At 40.4% G+C, this 20,118-nt stretch overlaps 1 protein-coding gene across 10 annotated transcripts in view; it reads right to left on the bottom strand.

Annotated features, from left to right (window-relative positions):
* ctnnd2b (catenin (cadherin-associated protein), delta 2b) overlaps window positions 1-20,118 on the bottom strand; it is a 213,254-nt gene that overhangs the window by 14,247 nt on the left and 178,889 nt on the right. For all 10 annotated transcript variants that reach the window (XM_013264678.3, XM_013264676.3, XM_005475919.4 and 7 more), the window contains 5 exons: window positions 18,546-18,732; window positions 12,108-12,225; window positions 8,624-8,806; window positions 4,355-4,528; window positions 2,943-3,093 (listed from right to left, as the gene is read on the bottom strand). In XM_013264678.3, the coding sequence (XP_013120132.1) occupies window positions 2,943-3,093; window positions 4,355-4,528; window positions 8,624-8,806; window positions 12,108-12,225; window positions 18,546-18,732 (813 nt within the window). The remainder of the gene's footprint in view (window positions 1-2,942; window positions 3,094-4,354; window positions 4,529-8,623; window positions 8,807-12,107; window positions 12,226-18,545; window positions 18,733-20,118) is intronic.

Raw genomic sequence — 20,118 nt, forward strand, 5'->3', positions numbered from 1 at the left:
AGTAGAAGACATCTGCATTTAAAAAATAAATGTATTATTAATATTTATTCTGTACTTCTAACATAGGGGCAAGGAGTAGTAATTACTTTTAAATAAACTGATTAAAACATGATTTAAACCCTTATACAATTTATTATTAAGCTGAACACCGTTATTTATCAAACATTATGTAGGAACCTTCAGAATCCAAAAACTTGCAGCAAAGACAGTTTTATTATATTCTACTAAATTTACCCAGTAAATGTGTTGAACTTTAATCATATGCATTATAAGCTAACATTACACAGTAGACTTTTAAATTTAGTGTAATTTCACATTACTTTCATTGTAATTTCTACTATAGTACAGAATGTATTGTTGCAACAGCTGTAAGTCAGTTAAAAAAGCACAGGAAAATAAAAAAGTCACAAATATCAAGATATTTTCCTTCCCTCGTTTCTTTTTTAAAGAAAGAAGCTTCTGAAAGCTGGAGCTCACTACTACAGCCTGGCAGGCCTGCTGTCAGACACTGATGGAAACATGACCACGTGATCTCACACAGACTGACTACATTTCCCATGACACCTGAGCACTGCTGTCAGGAAATCTTGTCCGCTCTGCTCTCTGGCCTCCATTCTGATTGGGTCATCACCCTGGCGGCGGCGGTGGTGGTGGGGGTGTAGTTGCACGTCATGACTCACTGACAGTTTGCATGCAGACTACATGCGTTTGACTGCTGCTGTACATAATATATAAGAAGAAACTTATATAATAAAACTTTATTTCTACGTCGTGGCAGGAGCGTTGAGGGACGGCTACGTGACCAGCAAGAATAAGCAAAACCTAACTGGACAAATTTGTGGAGCATGAGCAAAGGAAGAACTCTTTACATTTTTATCCACATCCAGATCAATTTCTTCAATACAGCAAAACAAGTGATGATGCAGTGCTGCTCTAGGTGACTGCAGTGATACTAGCTACTTCTGACTGCTGCAGAGAAATGGTCTGAAGCATGATAGGTTGGAAGACATGGATAACTGTGAGCACAAAGCACTACTACTATTTTAAAATACACATTTAGTTTTAAGTGATAATTAAGTGAAAGCAATACAATGGCTCAGGTCAGCTTTGTCTAACTTTTCCTATTTTACAGATCAATAAATCAATTATCTCCAGATAATCGAAGCAATCGACAAATAAACTGGTGTAAGCAATTAATGAAGTTAAGGGTGGGTAAGAACCACATAAACATACTGATTTAGCTACTGCCAGGAAATTGCAGTACTGGAAAGATTCATCAGTCATTTTCACTGCTCAAATTATTGTTAAGAAAAAACACTGAGATCAACAGAGAAAATATGAAAAAGGCTAGACTGTAAAAAGGAGTTTCCTATTGTCACAGAATCATTTTAATTATATTTAACTGTTTTTTTATTTTATGCCTCCATCAGCTGTGGCGACACCTTGGGAAATAAGGCTGCACCTGGAGGTACTGCAGGTATCGCAACTAAATATCACAGCTGGACAGAAACTCCTCAGAACACAGACTACAGATGCTTTTCTGTTCTCCAATTTGACCAGGTAGAAAAAGACTAGAACTAAAGACATTCCCTGTGTATTTATTTTATACTTTATTTATTTTAATTAATTCCTTTAATTCGTTTTGGAGTGGCAATCCTCAATAATCCAAACAGTGAAAAGAGAAGAAGAAACAAGAAAATACTAGAGTAGAAATATCGCTGAACATCTAAAAACAGATCGCAGCAATTCAACAAGGCCAGCTACAAACTTTAAAGTAAAACTAGACAAAGAAAAGAACACCTGTGAGTCAATACACAGGGCACAGAAAACAAATTAAGCCCCCAACAGTTCACTGGTCCCCAGTGATTCAACACTGTATCTACGCCTGTGTCAGTGACTCACTAACTTAGCTCGTTTATTGTGGGAAGTGATTCTCTCATTGCGGGTGAGAGGAGCACCTGCAGACGCAGAAGAGTGAATATTGTTAGTGCTAGTTATTGTACTCACCGCGCTCAGCTGTAAAGTGTGTGGATAAGCTGATGCTGCAGTAAAGTGATAAGCTGTCATGAACTGTGTGACTGTACCGGCACTGGAACGGTTTTAACATTCTGTGTTTCTAAAGTGATTTTTTTTAAATGATCATGATTGATACGGCTATAATTATAAAGATATAAACACACTGGGAAGTGAACGTCTGCATTAGTTGGCTCAAAGCAAACCTCTCACTGCAGATGCTATTAATATCTGCTGCTGACAGCTCTGAGGCCTCAGCTACACGTGTTTACATGATAAACTGCATTAGAAGCACATCACACAACACGGCTGAGGGGTAAGCAATGTGTCCTATCAGAATATACCTGCGTGCCCCGTGGCAGCACGGCAGAAAAGCTAACATTACAGCCTGCACACGGACGCTTGCATTCACACAGAGAAACATCACATCGACCATCAGGCGCTCAGCATCAGACAGAATAAGTGGAAGGAAACATGTGGTGGTTGCTATGGGGACCAGTAGAAAAGCAGAGTTATTACAGACATCACTCAGTCTCAAAGGGAAAACGTAGCAGTAAACGATCAGTCCAAGAAACACTACCTTCTGCTTACAAAGTAGAAACAAATTTAAAGACCGGTGATGCACTACGTAATATTTTACCAACTTTTTATAGATGCTAAACATGACATTTAAACATGTCTGCAGAAACCAATATCATAAGGATGCACTGAAGCAGGGGAGTAATTCTCTCAGTGCGTGAAGATAACTAGTGTTCAGAGAAATTTATTTTTTAATTACTCCCTAATATCCAGAAAAAGACCATAAAGATGTTATTCTTCTCCACTGTCAGAGTGTGTTTTTGCTGTCAAAGGCTTGTTTACCCCCTCATCTTTTTCAGACTGTGTAGATTTCTTTGTATGGACAGGTGGGGGCGAGTGTGGCTACTCACCAATTAGCTCCTTGTTCCTGATGTCCAGAGCCATGTTTCTCAGGGCTGTAGCCACAGCACAAACCACCCTATCATTGTCTATCCTCAGTAACTCCACCAGGATAGGGAGTCCTTTCTCTTTGCGCACCGCAGCTCGGATATAGACGGACCACTGGGCAGGACAGGGAGAGGTGGACAGAGATGTCAGAAGACATTTATTTGTATTACTGTTATCATTTTGGCCAAATCCATTTTAATTTTTCGGAACCACAAATTGCCATATTTGCATAAAAGTGCCAAGCTATCTGCTAATGCTAACAAGCTTGGTTGCTTGCTGTATCCATAAACTGTACACATGTTCTGCACAGACACACATACAGCTAATTAGTGCTAAGAAACAAACTGATAAACAACCTGATAAGTTATATAAAATTACCCATGAATTAAGGCTGCACCTTTCAATGACTTGCTTTTGAAACTCTTAGATGTCCATTGCAGGAACTGCATTTTTTTGAGGCTTCTATGTCGTTGAGGTTGCTGCTTTGCCCTCATTCTTACCGCACAAAGAGAAAACAGGTAAATACGTCAAAAGTGGAAGTCACAGTGTTCCCTTTCGCAAGGTGTAAACGACTTCGTTCTGTTGATGTCAAGAGGCTACATCCTGTTTTCTTTCGTCGTCCTCTCTAAGCAGCTGATGGTATAACTGTGCCCTTTGACACGCTAGCAGACGTGATGTGGGCAGTAACAAAATGTGAAAGCACATGATCAAGACACAGACGCAAGCGTAAACTGGGGATGTGTCTGTGAAGGAGATGACGGGTCTAACTCTTTGCCATCAAGGCATGTTATACAACACAAGGTTTTTAGAAGAAACACCAGAGGAGGATCACCAGATCATTAGAAGTCATCCTCTGGAAAGCTTTCATTGCACAGTTATAGGACCAAAATATCGGTCAGATTGGCACATATAGAAAATTTTCTTAAATCCTGGACAAGGTCCTCAGTACTGATTACTCGGATAGAAGGCGCACAAGCATGGGGACAGCATATTCAAATCCAGGATTAGTGAGGCAACAGGTGCTGCACCATCAACTGTGTAATTAACAGCAAATTATACATTACAAATGCTTTTATCTTTGGATTAGTGCTTTAAAAGGCAATTTTCTTTATTAAAAAATGCATTTATTTTTACCAGCTGCTGATTTCAGACACTATGTACTGAAACTACTTGTTGCTCTCAGGTAAGAGAAATTTTAAAGGGCTAGTTAAATGATGACATCATCCTTCATCACAAAATCAAAAGAATATCTGAAGTGGTTAAGCTTTTTATATTATTAATTTCAGAATGTTTTTGGCACCTACTGGAATTTGGAGAGCATCTTGCAGATGCCATTTAGTATCTGAATGATTCAGCCACTGCACTGCATTCTTACCTTCCAGCTGCCAGCAGCTAGATTCTGCAGAGCCCCAGCTGCTCCCTCCAGGGTGTCTGGGTTGGAGCACTCAGACAGCAGTGTGAGGTAGGGCTTAACGATGGTGGGGTGCCATAACATCTGGATGCCTTTCGGGGGCTCCGCCAAGTCTGGAAATGGGCCGACGCCGTCCCACTGCGGAAGATGACACATAATTCAGAAAAGAAAAGCATTCAGAATTCTGTGTGAGGTGAGGTTTGACAGCGGTGGAGTGCCAGCACGGTCCCCTCAGGCAATAATGGGAGAGGAGAAGGACGAGATTCACTGTCACGAGCAACTTATGACCACTGGCAATTTTTTCCCCCCTCTCATCGGTGACTGAAATCTCACATCTACTCCTGCTTGGACGATGTTTTTTTTTAAAAAACACACAGATACTGTATATCAATAATAAATGTGAAAAATCTTTGAGATGCAGGAGAGCTCACAGTAACGCTGCAACATAATTAACGAATGAGTAGCTGCTTCCATATTTTCATACGCAGCACCATTAGTTTTTGAAGCACTACATTTTAAATGCAGATTGGGACCGGCTTTTATGAAATCGATTTGGGATTATAGAATCACATATACAGTTTACATGTGGCATGTTATTAAATTACTGGGCATTTCATTTTAAAACTACTAAATAATGCACAATTGCAGATCACTGATTGACTGACGTTAGATACTGAGGCACTGATATAAATACTATAGAAAATGTTTTTCACGTTCCACTGACTGAAACGCTGAAACTAAACAAGGAATAAACACCACACCGCTGTCCTGCCCATAAGTAATCGAGTATCCCATGTTATAAATGCAGCTGTAGCTTGGGCTCATGAATGCCTGAATACCAGCTGTTTCAGTCTATCTCAGGCATGCGCAAGAAATACACATCCCATTGTCATTCACATGCTAACTTATAGTTAGCACGGAAGCTCTTCAGTACAAGTGAAGACACAATGTTAGCCAAAGTAAACTGAGCGACCACTACAGAAAGGTTCATTGCAGCAAACCTAATCAGACATTTGAATCAACATCACCTAGCTAAACATGGATATTTTAAAGAAGCTAACAAATTTAAGCGGCTTAAGCTAAAGCTAGCTAGAGTTCAGAGCCAGACAAACAACAGAAGCTACACGAATCATAGAGTATAGTTACAGTTATGCTGGTAATTGCTTAATATTTTTGTTTTTCATAACAAAAAATACAATTCTCCCATTCTCCTTGCATATAGTCTGTGTTATAATGCTAACACAGCACTGACAATTTGGTCATTTCTCTTTCCCCGTCTTCCATCGCTTCCTTTTGTCATTTCTAGCATCTCCTTATTCCTGTCTCTTCTCCTCTCCTCTTCTCTAATTACCCCACAGTTGATAGAGTTTTTTCCCTCTCCAACAAGCTCCCCAATCGCTCCTTCATGGTAATCATCCACAGCTGCACTGGAGTGGAGAAACACACATTGAGGGGAGAGAGAGAGGGCTGATATATTATTGTTTGGAGAGGTTATGATTTGTCTCTTTACGATCTGATCTCGGGGTTACATTTAAAATCCTTCATCTCCCTGGTTCTGCCTGGTTTGCATGCGAGTTTGCATATGGTTAGCTCAACAAATTGAAGTTAAAGGCCATGGCTCATTGCTACCATTTATAAAAATCTCCTCTCTCTCTTTCTGCCTTTCCTAGAAATGACAGAGAGAAAAAATAGGAGCACGCAGGGCTAATGAGCAATTCACCCACCGGAAGTGCCAGAATTTCAATCCCTGCAGCTTCACTAGAAGTGGTAAAAGACATCTTCCACTCAACCAGAATGTGATGCTGATTGCTTATTAGCATGACAAGAGGTTAGAGCCTTCTCCAAGGCAGCTGTTTGGTTTCTGCCAACTAGAAGAGCTCTCACATTTTAACTAAACAGAGGATGAAACTCAGATTGAAACAGATGGACAGAGCCTGGAAACTCAGAGACAAACCAGCATCTTTAAATCTGGAAACGGGTAGTAAAGACATAACGTCCTGATGCTGCTAGTTAGCATGATTCCCTACTTGACACTGATACCTGTTTGTCTTAGAATATCAATAGCAATATTTTAACTGAGAGAAGCTGTTATAAATGTATGTTGGTGGTGAATAATACAATATTTATGAACTTTATTGCACCAGGAAATGTAACTCTTAAAATTTAGTCTCTTCTGCGATAGGCCCAGGATACTGTTTTGCTAACCGCTCTCCTATCTGTGCCGACACATTGTTACTTAGGTTTAATTAGTGTGGCATGGACCCCTGTCACAGAATACCCACTGGTACAGTCCAAGCATTAAACAAACCATGAAAGAAATCCTCATAAAGGAAGGCTTTTATGAGGCCATTAAAATTCTATATGTGATATCTGTGTGGAATGAATGGGGGAAGAACAACAGGCAGAGAAAGCGATAAAGTAGCAGGAGGAAACCAAGACTGTAAGATAAACCAATAATCAAAGTGCTAATTAAAAAACACCAGGACAACACAAAGCTCACAGATACAAATCTGATTGTGTTATAGTCCCATCATCAATGATTAGATTTAAACCATTCACAAATAATTTGTTGTTTTTGTTTCACCAGTTCAACTTTAAAGTCCTTTTTGTCACATTTTCTCTTTTCTCTTTTTCTGTGTGTTCTGATCACTTAAACAGACTCTCTATTTAGAAAATCCAAATGTTGCCCCCAAACTGTTGCTCCTACTAACCTAGCATTAGCATCGTCAAATCAAACTGCACTCTACGCTGCAGGCGAATGAATTTGGAATCATCGTAGCTTTTTATCGGTGAAATTAACACTACAGAAGCACAACATAGAAAATCATAACTTCTGACACTAAAGATAACAGCAACTTAAGCTAATGTAACAATCTAGCCATCTGTCACCTCTGCATGGTGGCTGCCATGCTCCGTTTGTTGATGCTTCCTAGAGTTCACGTGACGGGGACTCAAAGTCCTCTCCTCTGCAATGAGGCAGTAATTTGCATGCTTGACTTGGATTTTACAGTTACGTTCCAACACTTCCACTTAACTGAGATAATAAATCAGGTAGTTTGTAATGAGAAACCTGTTTGCATGTGAACTAATGCGCTTCACCATTTGAATCTGGATGTTTGAACGGGGGCATCGGTTCAAGTGACTCCAGTGCTTGGTTTGTGAAAAGACTTATGCTACTTTTTCAATTAAAAAAAGCACATTAGCATATTCAACTATAGTTGAGATATATATATATATATATATATATCTCAACTATAGATGAATGTGCTAATATTACATATATATATATATATATATAAATTACAGTTTCCAAACGTAAATAAGTCATCATGTAAATATTCTCCCCCCCAAGAAAGAAACTCACAGAAATAAACTGTGCACTCTTCTCCCCGTGCTCTCGTTGTAAATGCCAACAGTACTTTTATTTATTTTTTTACAAAACCCAGTTTGCGCTAGTGGAATGCGTTAGTAAATCTGGCTGTTTGTTGGAGGTTGAAGGGACCACATTTAGACAAAAATGGTGGAATGCAAAAACTTTCTGCCTATTTATCTAGTTTTGCAAAGAAGAAGTCAAAGGGATCCCTCAAAAAAGGGTTTTAATAGCTGTAAAATACTTGTGTATTAATCATACTAGCCACTGTGCAGACTTCACCATGTTGATTTCACAGATCAGATGAGCAGCAGCAGAAACTTTTTAGCAGAAGTCAACAGGTAACTGTCACCTTTGATTACTGCAGCTACTTCCTTCTTAAACACACATGGAAGTTTTTAAAAGCACATGTAAATCTCCAGTTTCTCTAGACAAAATTTGCATCATTTGCATCAGTCATCTTCTTGCAGTTTGGAAGAGCTAAGGGTGCGGATGGCTGATTGAAGCATGCAAGAGGCAGGACACAGAAATATTCTCACATGGGTGCACTACATACTTCAAAGCTTGAGGGTTTAATAATGAGGTTACGATGCACCTTGGGAAAATGGCTTTTTGTTATAAACCAGCTTTTGGAGCCAGCCTTAAATGGTCATGAGAGCTAAATGGTTTTTAGCTCTCGTGGTTGCTGCTCAGTGTGATACCTGTGTATGTTAGCATTATCCCCAGGTTTTTCAGGTCATTCAGGTATATCAGAATACTGTTCAGAGAAAACAGCCACCATGTATTTGTCACCACAGTCATAATCTACGAGACTGTTATATGACAATGAATGCTGACCAGTTTCGCCATTCTTCTGTTCTCACCTGGTCATGTCCCTTCTTTTTCTTCTTCTTCTTGCCCCAACATCCCGAACTCTCTGCGTCCTTCCCTCCAGTATCACATAACAAGCCGTCCAACTCTTCCGATCCCCCCTGCTGGCTGTGAGAGGTCTCCGCAGCCAGACGGTACGACAAGTTCCTCAGGATGCACACACAGTTCTCTACAGTCTGATGGAGGGAGGTAATGAAAGAGAGACAGCAAAAGAGAAAGACACAGAGGTGAAGGACAGAAAGATGGCCACCACTAAAACATCCCCAGCCAAACTCTGGACCGGACTGTATACACAACAAATAAACTCAGATAGACACACATGCAGCGCACATAATGGAGAGAGACACACACACACACACACACTAATCCTATTGTTGTGAGTGTCTATGCAGTCAGCAGTCACAGTCTTTGATCTTGTGAAGGATTTCTGCGGATTAAAAACTTCACATCTACTTGTGAAGGGCCTCCACTTGACGCACAAACTCACACACAAACACCCACACAGCTAAAAACACTAAAACACCATCAAACACACATGTATCTGTGGCACAGAAACATATACACATGGATGCAAATGTGCTCACATAAAAAACTCTCGCTAGAGATGTTTCTGTGTCACTGACCATCTGGATTGAGTAATACATGGTACACTCTAAAAAATGACTAGAAAACAAAGAAACAAAATTAAAGTTTGTTTTTGAATCAAAAAGGCTTGAGATCGCTCTCTATTGCTGATGGTGAAATCCCCAAATTACACTAAATTGTCAAAAATATTCACCTATCCATTAAATTCTGGTGAATTCAGGCATTCCAATTACTTTCATGGCCACAAATGTATAAAATCAGCACCGAAGCATGAAGACTTCTTCTACAAACATTTGTGAAAGACTGGGTCGCTCTCAGGAGCTCAATGAATTCCAGTGTGGTACGCTGGAATGTGACAGGTCCTGAGTGTCCATATCACTCAGGACCTGTCATGGTCCTGTCACATTAACACCCTGGTTAAGAAAGCCCGCCAGCGTCTCTTCTTCCTCAGAAGACTCAGGGACTTCCATCAGCCACTGAAGGTGCTTAAGAACTTTTACTCCTGCACCATCGAGAGCGTCCTGACGGGAAACATCTGCACCTGGCTTGGGAACAGCACCAAGCAGGACAGACGAGATCTGCAAAGAGCAGTTCGCTCGGCCGAACATATCATTTGATCAGAGCTTCCTGACCTGCTGTCCATCTACACCAAGCAATGCAAGACCAAAGCCAGGAAGATCATGATGGACCTCTCCCATCCCAACAATGGATTCTTCTCACTGTTGAGGTCTAGGAAGCGCTTCCACTCCCTTAAGGCCAAAACACAGAGAATGGGGAGGAGCTTCTTCCCCCAGGCTATTCAAGTCCTGAACCAGGTGTAGGACTGGACTCTCTAACACACATCACCGCACGCACTCTGTTTATTTGCACACTTCTTATAATTTCTTTCATAAATTGTTATTTGCACATTTTACTGTAAATTTCTAAGTTAAAATCTGTAAATTTTGTGGTAATCTGTAAATCTGTAAATCTTGCTGAGAATTCTTACTGTCATTTAATGGTCAGGCATTGCACGGCAATAAGCATTTCACCACATGTCGTACTGCATATGGTTGCTAGACTTGTAGTCAAGACCGCCTAAACCAAGACCAAGACAATACCAAGACCAGAGGGTATCGAGACCAAGACAAGACCAAGACAGACTGAGTCAAGACCAAGACAAAGTCGAGACGAGACCAAGACCGAGACCAAGACAAAAAAGTCTTTAAACTGCAGCCAGATTCTGCTTCGTTTACGGGTGTCAGGCATATTTATGTGTTTTTGCGATGCACTCGCACAGCCCTCCTCACCCGTTTCTACTGTCCCACAAGACCGAGGGATCCAAGACCAAGACAAGACCAAGACAAGACCAAGACCACGTAAAAGACCAAGACCAGTCTCGAGACATCCAACTCTAATGGTTGCGTGTGTGACAAATAAAATTTGAATGTGAATTTGATAGGATGCCACTAGTGCAACATGTCCAGTCGTGAAATTTCCTACCTACTAAATATTCCACAGCCTATTGTTAATGGTATTATATTAAAGTGGAAGTAACCTAGTGGATGCTGAGGCACATAGTCGCCAACTTTCAGTTCAGAGTCAGTCACTACAACTTTCACATGGCCTTCACATTAACTCAACAACAGCGCGTAGAGAGTGCAGTATTGTTTTCAATTGTCAAATCATTTCCCAACACATTCACACTTATTGCTGAACGTCTTCCCATCTTCTTTTTGTTCCTTCTATATCCAATGAAGTGATTCATCTCTTGCCAATACATATAATTAGTCCACACATTGAGCACAGTCATAGCTCAACTGACCTCAGCCATGATCCTGGCAGATCATCTCATCTAGACGCCAAATGACATTACCTCATTACTTAGCTTTCTATACATCCAATCGGCAAAATCCATGTAGGGTGCATTATTTAAGCATCTTCAATTGATCACAGTTACGGAACATCTGCAAGCCGCTGTGCAACCCACCTCTACCCCTGCTCCTTATTTCATGCTGTATGTGACTTAATATCTGTTGTCATTGATGCTCGCTGTGTTCTGTGTTGCATTTTGCTGTTGCTGTCCAAAAACAGAACAGAGCCACACTGACAGATATGAATTACTGCAGACTGACATAACAGTCTTCCTCTCACTACGCTTGACACTGAAAAAAAAAAACACAAACATTTTTTAAAAACTTTTAAACTTCAGCTTTTCCAGTCCTGGCTCACAGTTTCCTGAATCCTGTTGTCGGCATTACATTTAAAAAATGTTTTTTCACAACTATATTGAGTTAAATGTTTAAAAATAGTTCAAACTTCTTTGGACAGTGAGTTATGTTTTATCAGTATTATCCTGGATTTGGGTAGGCACCAATTTTAACAACAACTGAGGTCAGATCTTTGTACTGGTAGATGTTTTTTGGAGTATTTAAACAAATGAATGAATACAGGGTTTAACTGGTTTGGAAATCATTAATTCTTGTGTCAGCTTTTTGGAAACAGCTTGTGTGCTGTGAACGTAGCAACAAAAAACTTTAACCTGTGCATCATTTTTTGCAGTGTATTTGTGGCCTGCAAGCTTTGAACGTGATTGAGAGTGATTATACAGTGATCGCATACAGTCCGTGAGGGAAAAGATTAAACACATTTGCATTTTCCACATGCAGATTTATGCAAATCATAAATAGTACACATGTTTGGAAAGCAAAAGCACCACGTGCATTTGAGTTCTTGATGATATGTGTACAAAACAAGAGGACACAAACAAACACATTTGCATGGCCCTTCCACATCATTCTCTTTCACTGTGTGCAGGTGTGTGTATATGTGTGTGTGTGTGAATGAGCTAGAGGCTATGTGAGTTTGTATGCCTTGCAGATATTTGTGTGCATTTGTGTGTATGTGCATTACCTTGCTGTCAATCTCGCTGCTCCCCAGAGCGGTCTGGATGACATAGAGCAGAGCGTCAGTCAGACCCTCGCACTCCCTCATCCTCCTACGGGCTTCCTCACCTGCAGAGCTCACGTTCCTGTAAAACACAGGAACAGAACGGCTTTTAGAAGATTCCACACACCGAATTGCCCATTAGGTTTTGTTTCCCCACAGGTTTTCTGAGTGTGAGCACATGTGCTTGTTGAAACGTATGGAAATGCTTGTCTGTGTGACAGAGAGGAGAGAGGCTGGGTGTAATGTCCTTTAAATGTCAGGCTATTAGAGATAGCTAGGAAATTCTTGTGCCCTCAGTGTCAGTGAGAAATGGCACCAAGACAAAGCTCTGCATTTGATTTTTCTCAGAGAATAACAAATTAATTTAAAAAGGCGTGGTGCTGTTCAGCTGCAATACGACACCTCTAATTCATTTTGTCACACAAATAAACACCAAATGCAGAAATATGAATGGCAATTATGCATTTAATTAAGTTATGTAAACTCTGTTAACGTCTGAATACTCCATTGCCTCTGAATTGGCTATTTATGATAGTGAAGGTTATTACAATGTGTGGTTAATGTGCAGATACAAAACTCAAAAATAGTGCACTATTAATGGCTTCACATATGCTTTTTTTACTACCGTTTTAAAATAAATGCTTTCAAAGTAGACAAAAACAACTAATCAGCCAATGGGCCTCCTAAAATATGGAATTAAGACGATTATAATCAGGCATAAATATAACCAACTATTACCAGTATTGCAATTTAAACTCATCTCTAAGTTTTAGACTGTTTAACACACAATCATAGACCACCCTTTCGTTAGAAATTCAAGTGCTCTGCGTATCTTGTTGTGTCCTGACTTTTTTCTGTCCACAAAAATAACATTTAGCTTAAAAGTAGCTATCAAGTCAGTTCAGAGAAATTAAAACTGATGCTGGGGGCTCTCCAACGATGCACTGAGCATTTCTTTTGCACTGACCTCTTGTCAATCTCAGTATGTTTAAACATCACTGTGCATTTATTCATTAGTTATCATTAAGCTCTGGCTCTTTTTCACATTGACTCTTTTGCCCCGTCTCCCTCCCTGAGCCTGGTTCTGCCTGGATTTATTCCTGTTAAAAGGCAGTTTTTTGTTCCCACTGTCATCAAGTGCTTGTTCATAGGGGGTTGTCTGATTGTTGGGGTTTTCTCTCATGTTATTGTTGGATTTTTACCTTACAAGTTACAACTCTGTTGTTTTCTGCAGCACATGTATCAGAGTAGCACCACAGCTGAACACAGTAAGTTGTGATTGTTGGAAAGTCAGTCACAATATCTCCTGCCCTACCTTTGGGACGTAAATATAACTCTAACATACTGTGTGTAAACACATGTGTACATTAAGAATTTTGGCCGATATAGACATACACCCCCTAAAAATAAACGTTGCTGGAAATCGATGTAATGGAAAAGGTGTTTCGCCTGCAGTGGGAGGATTAGCAGCCTAACATTTATCAACTCCTCTCAACAGTAAAATGAATAAGAGAGAAAAAAGTAGAACATAAAACCCTTGATATTTAAAATCACATTTGCAGAAGAAAACAAGCATATATAGTGTGGAAATTAGATATTATCCAGCAAGAACACATAACTGCATATATCCACCCTCAAAAATACCTCAATCTTACAGCTGCAGCACTTCCATGAATTATATATTTAACTACAATGGAATTAAATGACCATGTGTAATGAGACAGGGGTCACTCATAGTGAGGAAGCATAGGATTGTTATCTGACCACAGGCTCTGCAGACCATTTTGGGTTTTAGGGCACAATTTTGCTGTTTGGCTCAGCCTCATGGCTTTTGTAAAGCTCATTTTCAGACCCTGCAGGCTGCTCACAAAACAACTCTATGCTACTCTACCCTCTCCAGCCCAGCAGTAAACAGCACATATCCAATGTTAGAGACTTGCTAAGAAGCACAGAGGTGCATTTAGTAAAGAGCCACTCGGGATTTCAGAGGGACAAAAAAAAAAAAAAGAGGTTAAAGAAGTGGGAACAACGGACTTAGACTGACAAACAGTCCTCTACAAAAACATGAACAAATGGAAACATCTACAGAGAAACACTTGTACTGTTGGAGGTGTGGCTGAAGTATTTCTGTACCATAACCAGCCTCAAAAAGCCTAACCAGTAAAAACAAAGGTGCATTCAGTAAGAGAAAATATTTTATTGAGGGTTTACGGGAAGAAAAAAAAGACCTTAATGGAGTGTCACTGGACTTACAACGACAAAAACAAAACTCAACTGATAAAAATCACAAGCAAATGGTAGAACAGCAAAAGCTCTAACTGTTAGAGTTTCCAAACGGTGTATAAACTGAATGAGGTCCTGTACTGGCAAATGGTTAGATGTCTGATCCCAAGCTACTCGTCACTGCATGCTAATGCACCTGCTAAAAACTGTTAGCAGCTAGCTAACCAAAAGATATTTACCAGAGGAGATAAAAATGTGTTTTAGCAGAATAAATTCAGGGCTCCTGTTAAGTGTTTGAATGGGGAACTGTTTGCTAACACATTATTAGTCTTATGAAATGTTTGATTTGGACAGTGCAGCTTTAACAAGAGGAGATACCATGCAAGGCAAGAACTAGTGTTACTGCTCCATTATTCACTCCTAATACACAAGGCTGTGTTTATAAAAGCTACCAGTTTTCAAAGCTACATGGAATCAGTCTGGATGTTTTTTTAATAGCCAGTCATGGTTGTTTTAATACCCAAGTCTGTTGAGGTCGTGCAGTTCTGAATGTATTAGTGAGAGTTTGAGAGAGAGGCCTGACCTTAAATGTAATGCAAAAAAACCTCCAGACATGTAGCGTTGAAGTGACATATTTAAGTAATGCAGCTGGCTGTTTAATTGTGACCTCAGCTGAGTGTCTCTCAGTTTTATTAAGTTATGAGAGCATTATATTTTCATTATACTGTCAAATAATTGCTTAAATATTTCAGGTTGTTGACAATCTGTGTGCTAGTCTGAATCTTTCCCTTTTTTTTTGTCTTGAGCCCAAACACAGACACACTGACTAAAAGCGCTGTGAGCCACATAGGGCACACGCCGATAAACACCAAAGTAAAGAACACTTAAGAATATTTGTAAACCTCTTTATATACTTCTTTCTTGCAGACATTTCCCACATTTTGGCTACTACCTGTTAATCGATTCAGTTTAATTAACCACACTCAATTACAGATAATTAATCCCTCTGAAGCGTTCCCTTGCAAACCAGAGCTACAGATTATCTCTCATTATGATCTTTCGGTGTGAAGAATCTAAATAAGGAGAGAATCACAATGCAGGACAAAGGTTACATGTCTATAGAGCAGGTTTTAAAACCGAGAACAATTGATTAACCCACAGCGTGCCGCTACAGCTGAGGGAAAATGTCCATCGACGAAAATGTCGCTCTTTAAAGAGCCTATTTCTTTGTCTTTCTTTAATCTTTAATTCTCTAATCAAATGCAGGTTTACAGCGGATAAAAAACAAAATCTCATTCGATATATGTATTTAGCTTTGCCCTTGTTAGTTCTCTCTTTGACAGCTGGCAGGATGTATCTACAAGTACATGGAGCAATTTAATGTCCAAAACTGCATTATAATCCATCAGTAGTTCTCATTTTGCTCATTTGGGGACAACATAATGGACAATTTAGGTTGTTGCTTTCAGATTTTAAAGGCAAATGTTTTTTGTAACAAAGCAACAAAGCAAAAGAAAGTCCACACAAAAATCATTCTAAAGAAGGATTCTGCAAAAAGGCTACATCAAGTCAGTGATTATTACAGGCCTTCAATGTATTCTCTCACCCACACAGATCATTCGTTATATGGACTGCTGGTAGATCAGTTAAAAGCCTGTTGCCTTATTATATAAGACTGCAAGAGTTGGTGCTGCATTTCTTTAGTTTCAGTGAGAAAGGTTCAAATGTCCCCCTGATGAGAAGCATTTAAAAGAATCACATTCTTGCCTTCATTCACCCATATTGATACCAGATAGTGACGTAATTTGTCCCAGAAGCGTGGCGGAGGCATGTCTGCAAGTACAGTGAATAAATGGGTTAACTGTCTCTTCATTAGTTGCCGTATTCAATGCACATAATTCACATTCAGCAGTCTGACAGCACAAGTTTTAGCTCTTCCCGTTAGCTGGCTCGACAGCATATGGCGTGAAGCGGCGAGTTAGCAGAGGGAGAAAATGTGCCTGTGTGAAAGTGAGAGACAGTGTGGCTGAGACAGCGTGAGACAGAAGAAGAAAGGCATAAAGGAGGGATAATATGATCGAGAGAGGAGAAACGGAGTAATAGGACGAGATGGAAATGGAGCGAGGGAGGAGAAAGTAACTAAAAGAGGGAGAGAGAGAAAATGAGAATGCGAGGCGGATAATGGGAGATGGAAGAGAGAGAGAGAGAGAGAGCAGGTGGCCGGCGATATACCAAACCCGCCATGAAATATTCAATCTTTAATCAGACTCCCAGCATTCCCTAACGAGGCGTGAGAAAGATGAATTAGCCCTTCGAGTTTAGGGAGCTGATCCACACAAAGCTATCTCCTGCAACACACTCACGCCAACCAGAATCAAAAAACACACACACGCACCGCTGTATCAGATGTGTGCCTTCTCACACACACACACACACACACACCCACACACACACACACCCACACACACACACACACACACACACCCACACACACACACACACACACACACCAGCAGCTACGGAAGCCTCCGTAAGTAGCCAGTATGTGTAGCTTATTTTCACTGGGGGCGGGTGAGGAGATACATCGCGGCTGAGATTAATGGCCCACACACCGAGTTAGGCAGAGGGACAGACAGACGCACGCGTCGACAGGAAGCAAGACATGCAAATACAGTAATGGCAGCGTTCCCACTCAGCTCCCGCTGCACCCTGTGCCCCATCCTCCAGAGGAAATGTGTCGAAATAGCCCTCAGTCCAACTGTCAAAAAATTCAATGAATGATGTGAGCTGCTGCATTATTAAAGCAAACTTATTTGTTCTGTTGTATAACGTGCTGCCAGTGTGCAGGGATACGGACAGATGCAGGGTAGATTCAACCAATAAGGTACGTATAGACTGTTTTAGGTGGACTTGTCATAATACTGCAAGCTATATTTTCTGTTCTTATTTTGATGTAGAAGGCTGTGATGGATTCAAATGAATAGCACATCAACAAATGTGTCGTAGACTGCTTACATGTCTGCATCAGAAAGATTTATGAGCTCAGAGTCAACCACAGAAATTTCATCATGAAGATTTAGTAATGCTGAAAGCCTCTCGCTGATGCAAAGATTATGAATTAGGCCTTCACTATTATTTTGGATTCTGACCTCTGAAAATGCAAAACCGATCAAGTCTCACATGTGTCTTGTGTAAACTTCTCACATGGTTTCATTTAGGTCACTACTTAAGGCAGAAAGACATCAAATTATCCAATTTTGCACAAAAGCTGAGTATAAGAGAAAAACCTGGTGTTTTTGTACTCTTTCCTTCTTCCTTTGTAGCCTGACATTTGCCTAGAACCTGAAGAAGAAACTGGAACTGCTCCAGCGACGCTCTGTGGAATCATTTGTTTAGATTTGAGTCGCAAATTACATCACCAGCTGCTAATATATCCTCCTTCGTAGTCTGGTTGTACTCAACCCAGTGTTTTTGCCCCATGTGGCAAAACCAGTTTGTTGTTTCCATCTTCTGCAGAAACAATTTTCTTGGATATTTTACAAAGTATTGTGTTTAGTTGGTGGTTGTTGACCCAAGGTTTCCCAGAAGAACATTACCCAAAGCATCACACTCTCTTGCTCTGCCAGCTTGCCTTCTTCCCATAATGCATCCTAGTGCCAGGTGTTGTTCAGGTAACAAATAGTGACATACTGTGTGTTATCAGAACCAGCTTTCACATTTTTTGGCAATTTGAGCTTCAGTATATGTACATACATATATATATGTTGTTCTATTCCTCTTCATATGCAAAGGTTTACTTTTAATCCAACATGCTGGAGTAAAAGACCCAAAACAAAATGATAAAAGCACGTGTCACTACTTCCAGACTGACCTGTAAGACTAGCACCACGTCTCCAGTGAGAAAAAGCAAAGCCACAGCAGCTCTGAAGCCAAACGATGAGTCATCTTAAATGCAGCTAATTCTATCAGTTCTCTCTGTGTATAGGGCGTTAAAAATAACACAGAGCACAATTTAAAAATAACACTGTTTTAACTAACAGAGACTTTTTTAGATGTGCCCGGTAACAGTAGGACTGTGACCAGCACAACATCTACAAAAAGAGACTTCTCCAGTTGTATGTTGGGTTCTTGAAATGTGTGAATACTGTTTTTTTCTAAGGAATAGGTAGAGACACCTACCGCAGACAGCCGGTGGCATTGCGGAGGACCTGGGAGGAGTGTAGGTGCAGTTTGCGGTCCTCTTGCGTGTGCGGGGAGGTGTCCCAGCCCGAGTGTGGGATGATCACAGCGTTGGTCAGAACGGCCAGAGCGTCCTGGATGATGGGCATCTTCAGGGCGTCGCATGATGACAAGTTCCACAAAACACCTGAGGATGGCAAGGAGACAGAAGGTGAAAAACAAAGAAGAGTTCAGAGAAAAGAAAGGCAGACACAGAAACATCTTCAGGCCAGAAACCACTAAAATATTTAGTAGGTTTTAGTGAGCAGCTTGATCCAGCAAACACTGCAACACAGACAGCTACTGGCTTTACAGCAATCTGACGAGCCAGACACATGTTCTTAAAACTAGCATGACAGACATATCCAGAGCTTGACATGTTACAGGAAGTAAAGCAGGTATGGATAATGAAATTAATGATGGCAGACGACGCCAGCGTTATTGTTCTATGCAGATGTCTGTGTATTCTCCACTGCATTGTCAGTATTCAGACGTGCCCTCAAAAACACTCCAAAATATCCTTCTGCCTTTAGGTAAATATTAAAAGCTTGCACAGAGCGAGTAAAACTGTGGCCTTATAGGTAGGCGTAACTAGATTTACCCGATGAGCTTCGTGGTCATTAGTTATTATTGAAGATGTTGGGGGGACATGTTAGACTGCACTTATTAAAACATCAAATGAGGAATTATTTCATGAAGGTGGCGTTCTAGTCCTTCAGCAGACACTTGTAGAATGAACGCCACGCTGTAGTGAAGCTGCTCTGGTGTCACTCAAACGCCATCAGGAAGCTACCATAATGTTTTGTACTACCCAAAACATGTACATGTACTGTTTTGTAATGCCATGGATCAAATAAAGAAACACTTAAACAATTACTAGTGCAGAGTAACTATCCAATTATCAAGAGTTTTTACTTCCACAGGAGTAAAGTCTGCTACGCTAACGCCTTATAACTAACCTTAAAGTTTAGAGTTTCAAGTCAGCGGTGGGCTGCTGTAATTAATGGTGTACTAAAGGCAGTAAATCACTTAGACAAAATTCCACTGCACATTTCTCCTGTTCTTAATCCTCACCTGAATTGAACATACAGTGACCAGCCAACCAAGAAACTGGAGTAACTTTCCTCTATCCTACCAATTAAGGTCCACTCTAGCCAGTTGCCACACACACATATAGTTCGCTGACTCGAGTGACTCACCCACAGAGACACACAAACGCATACAGTGCACATATCAGGCTGAACCTATCAAGAAAAGGACAAAGAGGGTAAGAGGCAAATCACCAGATTTCGACATTAAGCACTCCGATTTCTTGCACACTCGTGCACGCAAATTGTGATAACCTTGAAGTACTACAACGTCGTAATTCTTGTTGACCTTCATCTTACAAATTGCCTGCGTTCTAATCTATGTATTCCTGTAATTATATGTTAAAGCATTTGAGAGTGTCCACCCATAGTCATATCTGCACTTATCTAGCACTCTCTTTTATGGTAGTAATTATAGCCGTAGTAGTGGTAAAGCATCCTATCCT

This window comes from Oreochromis niloticus, linkage group LG18 (assembly GCF_001858045.2).
Source record: "Oreochromis niloticus isolate F11D_XX linkage group LG18, O_niloticus_UMD_NMBU, whole genome shotgun sequence".
NCBI lineage: Eukaryota > Metazoa > Chordata > Actinopteri > Cichliformes > Cichlidae > Oreochromis > Oreochromis niloticus.